The sequence below is a fragment of the Aotus nancymaae genome, unplaced genomic scaffold (assembly GCF_030222135.1).
Source record: "Aotus nancymaae isolate 86718 unplaced genomic scaffold, 86718_ANA_hifiasm-v0.15.2.pri h1tg000008l, whole genome shotgun sequence".
In the NCBI taxonomy this organism is placed as follows: domain Eukaryota; kingdom Metazoa; phylum Chordata; class Mammalia; order Primates; family Aotidae; genus Aotus; species Aotus nancymaae.
Window position 1 is genome coordinate 37,649,257 of NW_026988419.1, and position 12,689 is coordinate 37,661,945.

General features: G+C 34.3%; 1 protein-coding gene and 1 pseudogene across 1 annotated transcript in view; one reads left to right on the forward strand and one right to left on the reverse strand.

Annotated features, from left to right (window-relative positions):
* DNAH7 (dynein axonemal heavy chain 7) overlaps positions 1-12,689 on the forward strand; it is a 260,963-nt gene that overhangs the window by 164,989 nt on the left and 83,285 nt on the right. Inside the window, 2 exon segments of the mRNA XM_064372762.1 lie at positions 2,292-2,455; positions 11,308-11,462. Coding sequence (XP_064228832.1) covers positions 2,292-2,455; positions 11,308-11,462 — 319 coding nt within the window.
* LOC105718397 (small ribosomal subunit protein eS10-like) lies at positions 5,933-6,423 on the reverse strand (annotated as a pseudogene).

The following is a 12,689-nucleotide window of genomic DNA, read 5'->3' on the forward strand; positions in this document are numbered from 1 at the left end:
AAAGAAAATACTTAGAAAAATGTGGTGGTCCTAACGACTTTGTAAAGTGATGCTTTATTGTTCTTTTTTTTTTTAACTTAGGTTCAGGAGTACACATGCAGGTATTTTACATAAGTAAATTGTGTGTCACCAGAGTTTGGTATACAGGTTATGTTATCACCCAGGTAATAAGCTTAGTATCTGGCAGGTAGTTTTTCAGTCTTCACCCTCTTCCCACCTTCCATCCTCAAGTAGGCCTCAGTGTCTATTGCTCCCTTTGTGTCCATGTGTTCTCATTATTTAGCTCCCACTTATAAGTGAGAACATAGAGTATTTGGTTTTCTTTTCCTGCATTAGTTTGCTTAGGTTAATGGTCTCCAGTTACACCCACGTTGCTGCAGAGGACATGATCTTATTCTTTTTTATGGCTGCATAGTATTCTATGGTGTATATGTACCATTTGGAACATACATGTGTATTAGGTTTCTCTAGAGGGACAGAACTAATAGGATAGATACATATATAAAGGGGAGTTTATTAAGAAGTATTAACTCAAAGGATCACAAGGTCCCACAATAGGCTGTCTGCAAGCTGAGGAGCAAGGAAGCCAGTCTGAGTCCCAAAGCTGAAGAACTTGGAGTCTCATGTTCAAGGACAGGAAACCTCCAGCATGAGAGAAAGATACAGGCTGAAAGGCTAAGCCAGTGTAGCCTTTTCACGTTTTTTCTGCCTGCTTTATATACTGGCTGTGCTGGCAGCTGATTAGATGGTGCCCACCCAGATTAAGTGTGGGTCTGCCTTTCCCAGCCCACGGACTCAAATGTTAATCTCCTTTGGTAACACCCTCACAGACACACCCAGGATCAATAGTTTGCATCCTTCAGTCCAATCAAGTTGACACTCAGTATTAACCATCACAGCATGCATGTGTCCTTATAGTAGAACAATTTTTATTTCTTTGGGCGTATATCCAGTAGTGGGATTGTTGGGTTGAATACTAGTTTTAAGTTTTTTGAGAAATCACTACACTGCTCTACACAATGGCTGAACTAATTTACATTCTCACTAGTGGTATATAAGCAGTCCCATTTCTCCACAGCCTCACCAGCATCTGCTGTTTTTTCACTTTTAGCAAAAGCCATTCTTATTGGTGTGAGATGGCATCTCATTGTGGTTTTGATTTACATTTCTCTAATGATTAGTGATGTTGAGCATTTTTTCATATCCTTATGGCTACGTATATGTCTCCTGTTGAGAAGTGTCTGTTCATGTCCTTTGCCTACTTTTTAATGGGGTTGTTTGTTTTTTGCTTATTAATTTGTTTAAGTTCCTTATAGATCTAGATATAGACCTTTGTCAGATGCACAGTTTGCAAATGTTTTCTCCCCATTTTGTATGTTGTCTCTTTACTCTTCTGATAGTTTATTTTGCTGTGCAGAAGCTCTTTAGTTTAAATAGGTCTTATTTGTCATTTTTTTGGTTTTGTTGCGATTGTTTTTGGCATCCTTGCCATTTAAATCTTTGCCAGAACCTATGTCTAGAATGGTATTTCCTAGGTTCTCTTATAAGGTTTTATAGTTTTAGGTTTTACATAGACGTCTTTAATCCATCTTAAGTTGATTTTTGTATACGGTGTAATAAAGGGGTCCAATTTCAGTCTTCTGCATATGGCTAGCCAGGTATCCTAGCACCATTTATTGAATAGGGAGTCCCTTCCCCATTGCTTATTTTTATCGACTGTGTCAAAGATCAGATGCTTGTAGGTGTGCAGCTTTATTTCTGTGCTCTCTATTCTGTTCCATTGGTCTATGTGTCTGTTTTTGCACTGGTATCATGCTGTTTTGGTTATTGGAGCCTTGCAGTATAGTTCAAAGTCAGATAATGTGATGCTGCTGGCTTTGTTCCTTTTGCTTAGGATGGCTTTGGCTATTCAGACTCTTTGTTGGTTCCAAATGAATTTTAGAATATTTTTTTCCAAATTCTGTGAAAAATGTCATTGGTAATTTGATAGGGATAGCATTGAAAATGAAGCTTTAGAATAACAATTGGTAATTATTTTTTCCAGATACAAAATTCTGACTTAAGTGCTCAATCTAGACTTTATCTAACATTGAATATGTTGAGTACATAGCTGACCTTCTAAGTTAGAATTTTATTTGAAATAAGAATAGGAGAAACACAAATCATATTTGAGGTAGAGTTTCCACAATGGTTTGTTAAATTAATGAATAAAGTATAAATGGAAGAATTACAAAGCATGCTTTCGGTAACTGCCGGTCTCATTTCTTTATTTTTCTGTGTATGTTCTAAAGAACCAAACTAAGGAGTGGACAACTTTGTGCAAAGGAAGAAATATCCCCTGCTCAGATAATTATTCCCTTATGGATACCCTGGGAGAAGCTGTGACAATTCAAACTTGGAATATTGCTGGATTACCTTCTGACTCATTTTCCATTGATAATGGGATAATCATAATGTAAGAAAAATTTTTCTCACAAATGGTGTTTATCAAATAATCAGTAGATTTATCTGTGTTCTTTCTAACAATTTTAGGTAGCAAACTTTTACAGTATTAAAAAATTACTTCACTAATTAGTGAAATTAAGTATGAATAATCACTTTCTTCTCCTATTAATATTATAATAGTTGAGTATTGGACACATAAGTAAACAAACCAACCAGACGACTTTTACTTAATTTTTAAAAATTAACTTTTAGCAAACAGAGCAAAACCCTGCCTTAAGTAAGGGAAGTTCAAAATTTTCATTCCCATAAAATACAGGGTTTTGTTATTAGAGGTTAATGAAGTGTGCAGCAGTGCATCATTGATGGTGATTTTGCAGATGTTCCGAATTCTGTCTTAGTCTGTAGTGTGGGACTATTTTAAATTAGATGGATGTATTTCTGGGTCCTATCCTGACAGGGATTAGTAGCCATTATACCTGTAATTGCCTGATTAGTAGGGAAATTCTGTGTAGACTGGGCTGGGAGATTATTAAACGCTTGTCTGCCTTACCCTCTCCTCAAGGCACATCCCAGAAACCAAGGACTTCAGCCTTGTTATTTCCAAGTTCACATTACCATGAGGCTTTTATCACTGAGCCAGTTTTCTTGGGGTTTTAGCATGTTAACAATAGCACAGATATTTCCTACCTCTGTGTTACATGACTATTTTGACTAGTTGTTAGGTTACTATGAAAAAGTAACTGATATGATGGTACTTTTTAAAGTAAAAATTAAAATTGTGGCATGTGAACTTTTAAAATAGAAGTAAACATTAAATGTGGAGATTATTCCTAAGTTTTATGTATGTAGTATTTATGAAAATCATTTTACAAATTAAACCTCTGGTGAACACATTTGTTTTTCAATAAATTATCCTGATATATGCATTTCTTTATCATTTATTTACTAAATTGTTTTATAAGAATTTGAGGTATATGCAATATGATTATAAAATAAAACAAGATAAAATCTGATGAGACCACCTAGGGGAAGTTAAAGGAGTAGTTACTGTTAGAATTTGAGACAAGCTAATCCCTAAAGCTGGGCCCTACATTCAAAGTTTTCTGATAACTAAGGCAAAAAGAAAAAGCTGTATCACATAGTTCTTATGTGTTCACAAAATAAACTGTAGCTAGAGAGACCAAGGAGCTAAAGTTAAATTTAATTATTTTGTCTATTTAAAGAAAAGATTACAAAGCTTTACTTTGGGGAACTAAAATACTGGGTACTCTGATCCAATAATCTAAGTTAATCCAAGGAGAAATTAGATAATCTAGATCAATGATAAATATGTGCATTAGCTGGCTGCTAAAATAAAGATTTTAGCAGATTTTTAAGTGCCTTTTACCAAGCACAGAATGGAAGCTCATTGTTGAATTACTTAACATGTGGCATGCATACAGTTTGTGTTGATGTTTAGTGTTAGAATATACCTTACAGATTGACACAGGTGGGAGATTTCTGAAATTTTGGAAGTCTAACATTTACTTTCACTTTTGTCTAGCTGAACCAATTAACTAAAGCATAATAATAGTAAAATTTTTGCTGCTTTTGTTATTGTTATTGTTTTTATCTCAGAAAAGAGCTTTAGCTCTTCTCAAGCGCTTGTGAATGTAGCTGGTCATGTCCTACATATTGGTAGTTACTGAAGTGGTAGTCATTGTTTTGACTTGCAATTTATATATTATGATTCTTTCTAGCAGGATATCTATAACTACTTTATCCATCATCAGAGGCCAAATTGCATCTTACTTTGTAGCAAATTAATATACCCTTACATTTGAGTCTAGCATATTTCAAAACTAATGGAACTATTGATGCATATATCTGCATATAAGATCCTAAACTGTTCAGTGATTATTTTTCAAGACAACAAACTCACATTTTGGGAGGGACGGAGATAGAAAATGATGTTAATGATTCATAACCCCTATATCTTTACTGTTCATTTGTAAAAATGTTGAAATGTTAGCAAAAAGTTATGGTAGCAACTATACTAAGAAGAAAATATTAACAATTTTCATTTTTGGCTTCTTTTTCCAATATATTTTGATAATATTATACAGAAAGCTTTCAGTAAATAGGTTTAGAGTGATCACTTTGAAATATCAGCTAGGTATCTTCTTTACCTGTGCAGTGCTTGACAATGATAATATCTAATATTGAGCACTCACTGAGGACCTAATCCTGTGCTAAGTGCTTTTCACATATTATCTCAGCTAAGTGGAGATGATTATTTAGGAAAACTGGAAGAATCTATAAAATTTGGGCAAGTTAGAAAATAATTAACTTCTGGGGTGATTGACACCTAAAGGTCCCTGTCTAATTAAAATTTCAAAGGTTAGTGATAACATTAAATGTAATTATATTGTATCTGAACATTTCCTGGGTAAAGGATTAGGATTGTTTAACATCTTGGTAAGTAGATCAGACCTATATTTGATGTAACTCTGCTTTTTTAAAAAGTAAGTTTTCATTTCTATAGGAGAGAGATATATTAGGTTTAATTCAGTAGCAATAATAACTGAGAATAACAACACATTACTTTGTCTGTTTTTATGAATTTATGTGTGTGTGTAAAAAGGAAAATATCAAAACTCTGAAATGTGCTGCTGCTTTTTATTCAAAATCTGTGTTCTGTAAGACTGCTGTGAATGTGTATTTTCACTGTTAGAAGTCTGTATTTTCAAAAAATCCACAAAAGCACCAAATAACAATCCTCTCTAGACAGTAACAAAAGAATACACACTGTCAAAACTTGGAACATTGAGTGCTATAAAAATTCAATTTCCATTTGGGAACCACTGATTTTAAAGCCTTTGTAGATTCAAGAATGTTTGATGGAGGAAGTAAGAGAAAGTTTATGTGGAGAAAAACATTTTCTTGTTAAAAAAAATACAAAATAATAATGGAAAAGTAAGCAAGTAAATATAGTGCTTGTTCATTTTGAATTCAGTGTTTGTATTCATCCAAAGAGTGAAGCTGTTTAAGTCCATTTGTTGCATACAGTTTTCCACAATTGTTGGTATATTTTTTTAAACGACCATTTTCTTTTCATCTACACTAAAGAATATCTCCTTTAAAATTTTATTCATCTAATATGTTATTCTGTGGAAGCCCAAATGTTTAAAATTGGATATTAGCTGAAGTCACAAACATCCTGTCTTTGAATAGAAAAAGATGTTACATTAAGACTATTGTCTGGGGAAAATAAGTTTGATACAGTTATTAACTGGATATGGAACAACAAAACGTCTGTTTGTGTATAACCACACACACACATATATAGGGAGAGAATGTTGTGGGTGAAGGGAAGAGAAAGAGAGAGACAGTGGAGATACACAATTGTTCCAGCACAATTTGTTGAAAACATTATCCTTTTTAAAAAACAGATTGCCTTTACATCTTTTTTTTTTGGCTATTCAATGCAAAATAATCCTCTTCAGTTTTACTGAGGTGGCTGACCGCTTCACGACCAAATCCACCTCTAAACTGGAATTCAGTTGCTGACCCAGCCCCAGCCTCACCTTTCCTGTCTGCACCAGGGGTCACAGCACTCCGTTAGTATCTGTCTGCTTCCCCTCTTGTGAGTCTTGCAGGTCGCTCACCCTCCAGACCTTTAGGCTGAGGCCTGCCCGTCTCTGGACCGCTGCAGCGTAGGGTGGCAGGCACAGTCTCCAGGGGTGGATGATGGTAATCACGGAGGTACTGGATACCCTCATTGGTAAGGCACCAGTAGAAATGTCTCCAGGCAAACTGTTCCTTCACGTAGCCTCGGGACTTGAGAGACTGCATGGCCTTCCTGACTTGAAGGTTGGGCACGTTCTTGTCTGCCGGCTCCAGGTGCTTAGTCATGAGGACGTCCTTTTCGGCCACCATGACTCCCTCCTTAAAAAGGAGTTCATAAATGGCAATCGGGTTCTTCTTAGGCATCAACATCTCGGCGGCTGTAGGGCCGGGGGCGGGGCTGGAAAGGAAGCGCCTCTACATCTTTGTTGAAAATAATTGGTTCATATACATGTAGGTTTGTTGAGTTCTCTGTTCTATTGACCTATATGTCTTGATGTAAATACCATATTTCTTTGATTATTGAAGCATACTAAGTCTTAAAGTCAGGTAGTATAGCTTTCATGTCTGTTCTTCTTTTTCAAAATTGTTTTGTCTAGTTGTTATTTCTAAATACAAATGTTAGAATCAATTTTTAAATGACCACACACGATCTTGCTGGGATTTTTATCGGTACTAATTGAATCTACAGATCAATTTGAGAATAATTGACAACTTAGTACGTTTTCTAACATATGAACACAGTGTATTTCTTAATGTACTTAGGTCTTCTTTGAGTTCTTTCATCAGCGTTTTGTTGCTAGATTTATACCTAGTATTTCTTTTTTTCTGTGTGGTACTTACAAGATTGTGTTCAGTTGTTCATTGGGAAAGTAGTTTAGTTTTAAATACTGACTTTTTACCCTGTAGCTTCATAAATTCATTTATTCTAGGACCTTTTATGCAGATTTATTGGGATATTTTATATGTAGACAATCATGCTGTCTGCAGTTAATGACAGTTTAACTTATTACTTTCTAATCTGTATGCCTTTTATTTCTTTTTATTAGCTTATTGCACTGACAAGGGCTTCCAGTATAATGATGAGTAGGACTGATGAACTCTGACACTGTTGCCTTTTACCTAATCTTAGAGAAAATCAGACTTTTACTATCATATATGGTATTAGCTATAGGTTTTGTAACTCCTTTGTATCACGTGAAAGAAACTCCCTTCTATTCCTAGTTTGCTGATGGTTTTTAATATTAATGGATGTTAAATTTTGTCCAGTGTTTTTTGTGCATCTATTGAGTTGATCCTATATGTTTTGTTTATGTTTAGTCTGTTAATAGGGTAAATTATACTGATTGATTTTTGAATATTGAACTAGCCTTGCATTTCCAGATTAAACTCTCCTTGGTCATAATGTATTCTATTTATATACTTTTGGATTCAATTTGCTAATGTGATTTGAAGAGTTTTGCATTTATGTTCATGAGGGATATTGATCTGTGTTTTTTGTTGTAATGTCTGTACGGTTTTGGTTTCAGAGTAATGCTGGCCTCACAAAAGGAGTTGAGAAGTCTTCTCTCCTATTTTCTGGAAGAACTCATATAGAATTAGAATTAATTCTTCCTTAAATGTTTGCTAGAAATGACCAAAGAAATTATCTGTGCCTGGAACGTTTTTGTTGTTGAAAGATTTTATCTATGAATTCAACTTTTATTTAGTAACAGGTCTATCCAGGTGATCTTTGTCTTCCTAATGAGAAGACTAAATTCCTAAGTGGTAGTTTCTGTCTTTTCAGAAATTGCTCTGTTTCATCTAAGCTGTTAAATTTATGAACACAGAGTTGTTTATAGTATTTCCTTATTATTTATTTAATGTCTATAGGGTCTGTAATGATAATCTTGCCTGTCACTTCTAATATTGATAATTTGTGTATTCTATTTTCTTGGTCAATCTGGCTAGAGTTTGATAAATTTTGTTGATCCTTTATAGGAACAAGCCTTTGGTTTGTTTTTCTCCATTCTTTTCTTGTTTTCAATGTTACTGATTTCTTCCCTAATATTTATAATTTCTTTACTTCTGTTTGCTTTAGGCATAAATTGCTTTTCTGTCTCTGGTTTCCTAAGGTGGAACATTATTGATTCTAGATTTTTCCTTTCTAATCCATGGATTTAATGCTACGTTTCACATTAAGTATTGCTTTAGCTACATAGCACAAATTTTGATGTTTTATTTTCATTTTCATTTCCTTTAAACTATTTTCTAATTGTTTTGAGATTTCTTCTTTGATTCATGGATTTTTAAGAAATATATTGTTTAATTTCCAAATACTTGGAGACTTTTAGGGTATTCTTTGTTACTGTTTTTAATTTCAAATTTATTTGTTATTTTCAGGCCATCATTATATGACTCCAGTTGTTTAAAATTTTTCAAGGTTTGCTTTATGGCATAAATCTTGTCTATATTTGTAATGTTCCATGTGGACTTTTAAAAAAAAATCTGCAATTATTGAGTGAAGGGCTTTTTGAAAGTCAGTTAGGTTGAATTCCTTGATACTATTGTTCATGGCTTCAATATCCTTGCTAGTTTTCTGTTTGCTTGTTCTCTCCTCAGTCTTACCAATTTTAGCTTTGTTTATTTTGGAGCTCTGTTGTTAGAGGCATACACATTAAAGACTACTATGTCTCCTTGACGAATTGACCCTTTTGTCATTGTGTATGTCCCCCTTTATCCTTGATAGTTTTCTTGTTCTGAAGTCTATTTTTTCTGATATTACTATTGCCAGTACAGCTTTCTTTTGATTAGTGTTTTCATTTTACATCTTTTATCATCATTTTACATTTAATAGAACTATATTATTATATTTAAAATGGGTATCTTGTAGACAGCTTACAGTTAGATCATATAGTTTTATTCAATCTGTTAGTGTCTCTCCTTGTTGATCAAATTGGACCATATATATTCATCTGTCTTCAAGTTCACTGACTCTTCTGTTATTTCTGTTCTGCTATTGAGTCCCTACTGTGGACTTTAATTTCGGATATTATGTTTTCAGTTCTAAAATTTCCATTTAGTTCTCATTATCCTTTTTGATATTTTTCTTCTGAGAATGTCTCCATTTATTTCAAAAATGTTCACCTTTATCTCATGGTTATAATACTTGCTTTAAAGTTATTTTCTGGCAATTTCAAATCTATCTGTTTCTTTGAGAATTAGCCATACCATTGTTCTTTGTGTGTTAATTTTGTATTATATCCTGGAAATTTTGAATATGAGACTCTGGGTCCTGTTAAAATCCTCTGGACAAGATTGATTTTTTGCTTTAGCACTCAGATGACTCAATTAAGTTTAGATCACAATTCTCAGCTTTTCTTCTGTGGGTGATGTTTCAATGTCAGTTCAGATTTGTAAGCCCTCACTATACTATTTGAATCTACTTCTCGGCATTCGTTACTCAGGAGTTAAATGGAGTAGGATTTATGATATTGTTTACAGCCTCTGATATGCTACTTTAGATGTGTTCCATGCATGCACAGCTTCAGGTCTTCCTGCTTCAGAATTTCCCCCACCGTCCGCCCCACTTTCCATATCGCAGGGGCACCTTTTTGTATACATTTTTCTGGCCAAAATGATGAAGTTCTTTCAGGGTTTTCTCTTCCCATGCTATTGCACAATTTCATGCCAACACTGGGAGCAAAGTGGCAAGAGAAAAGAGAGAAAAATACTTAGATTTCCCTCATCTTCTGTGCACAACAGGGGACTCTTTTTTTATTTCTGTCCAGAGAGACAGGTTTTTGCTCAGTGTTTTAGGTAACTGCACCACTGTTTCTTCTGTCGTGGTAATACAGTCCTGTGAGTAGGTTTAACCTTGGGGTAGAGACAAAAGAGAATAAAGAGAGAAAAAGCAAAACATGAAACAAAACATGGATTTATGCCTACACTTTCTGGCTCACATATGGTCCTTTTTTCAGTTCTCTATTTTGAGTTATTGCTACCTGTGCCTGCTGCACAGTTCCCCCACTAAGCCAGAAAATAGAAAAAAAAAACCTTAGAAAACTCACTACCCCATTACTGATAATTCCTCAAGTTAGGACTTTCCTCCCATTCACTTTTATTTACTGTTTAGAATCTGCAAGTAGTTGCTTTTTGTATTTTATTCAACATTTTTAGATGTAATCAGTGAAGGAAGTAGGCTGTAAAAAGCCTGGCCCATCTTGGTTAGCATCAGAAGTCCTTTCCTCTGATTTTGAAATGCTACTTATTGGACAAGTATTTTCTGTGCAGTGATAATTTCTTAAATAATTTCAATTTGTAGAATTATTTAATTTGTATGGTGTTTGCCCATGATATGGAAACTTAATTTCATTAGAATGTCATACTTCCCATGCTTTGCTCACTTTTGAAGGGTGTGGCAGTATCTTTAGAAAATTGGCCAGGATAATGGCTTGTGTTGATTGAAACTTCTAAGAGAAGGAAAAAGAACAGTAATTTTATTGCCAACTACATTTCACACAAGACAGAAAGCTATGTGGTTGGATGTCATATGGTAATTGCAGATACTGATGAGCTCTTCTGTAACTCCACTACACCCTAGAAAATAAACTGGGTTCTTCCTGCAGTATTGCTCTTGTTCTTATCATAAAGCAAATATGTAATGAACTACATATATGACACTAAATACGCAAGTGTTGGATTGTGTTAACACTTAAGTATCCCTGGATATTATGAAGTTTAGATGATATAAAATTATACTTTTTACCTTTTTGTTAGGCCATTATTTCTTTAATGGTCTAGATTTTGGAGCTGTGATATTCTCAACCTCTTTCCCTATTGTACAAATGATAACAGGTAGAAAATGTGGAAGCAAAGTGACTTACCCAAGGTCACATGATTAATTAATGGGAGGGCTTAGTGAAGAACTGGAATTTCCTTATTTCCAACACAGTCCTCTTGATGGGTGTCACTGTGACATAATTAGCAAGAGCAGCAAATATTTTCAAAAGTGTAATTTAACATTTAGAAATTGTAATTTTCCAAAAAGTGTAAGAACTTGTGTTAACTTTGCAGGATGACTTCTGTAGTTGCCATTCAGATAGCCCACTCAATCTACGTGTCTCTGTTTTAAGAACATAGTTTCTCATAAGTTAAAAAGGTCAAATATTACTATAAAGGGAAAACTTTTAGAAAGTGACATGTGATGTGAACATGATTAAATAGTGTAGAAACAAATCATGGCTTGACCAGCATCATCTTTCTCCTTTTTTTCAGGAATGCAAGAAGGTGGCCTCTGATGATAGATCCTCAAGGTCAGGCTAACAAATGGATCAAGAACATGGAAAAAGCCAATAGTCTTCATGTGATTAAACTTAGTGATCCTGACTATGTCAGTACTCTGGAAAATTGCATCCACTTTGGTACTCCTGGTATGTAGTTGAATAACAAAGATACATTACAAAACTGCCTGGAGAGGGCACAATTAACCCAAAACTATATAAATTGTTTCAAGCGATCATCCCACCTCAGCCTACCAAGTAGGTGAGAGACTACAGGTGCACAGTTCTATACCTGGCTAATTTTGTATTTTTTGTAGAGATGGGGTTTTGCTGTGTTTCTTAGGCTGGTCTCGAACTCCTGGGCTTAAGCAAACTGCCCTCCTTGGCCTCCTAAAGCACCTGGCCTAGACTCATGTTAAATGGTGACTTTGTTAACATTTTTCATTATTTAATGATAATTAATCAGATGAGAATTTTAAAGATTATACACCTCCCAGAGGGTTAGGAGATTTTCTTTGTCTTAAGATTCATTTGTGATGATTCCCCTAATTTAACTGTTTTAATTTATGTCTGTTGTTACCCATTCTTTAAGTTCTCATTATATCTCTAATTCTGCATTTAAAAGAGCCACTTGATATATGACAATAGTATTTTAACAGGAGTTCAATTGTCTATGTATTCCTCTCTCAGCTTACCCTATAGAAGTGGCAGAGAGGAGAGTATAGATTTTATGTACCTGGTTATTATCTGCCACCTAAAATAGAGAGATTACAAACATGACAAACAATGTTTCAATACAGCCCTTCTGCAGATGTCACATTTATCAAAACAAAAAACACAAAACGTGTGTTTTGAGTAAATTGGGGTTATTAGTCATGCTTTAAATTCATGTAGCCCATCACATTTTGACTATTTACATGATCAAATAAAGGTAAACACTTATGAAACTACAACTTATTTAGCTCCAGGACAGGTACAGCAAGTCTCACTTGTTATTAGACCTAACACAATATGGAAGAATCATAATAAATATTTCAGGTAGTCTTATGGACATCTTATTTGTGCATATTAAGAGGGAGTTAGTCTTCAAATATTATAGTTTTAGGTTCTGCTAGAATAAGTATGAAATGAAAACAATCCAAGTCTACCTATGAAATTTTGTGTTTATGTAATACACACATAGACACATGCACACATGGTATTTCATTTATTTAATTGTTCTAAGCATATAGAATGTGATATAGCAGTTACATAGAAAAGGAGAACATGATCTCTACTATTAAATATTTTGCCTGTTTAAACAGTAAGATCAGATATATGTTTGTGTGTATGTGCATACATACACTGTAATAAAATTAGAAGGTGGTTGTCTGTCAC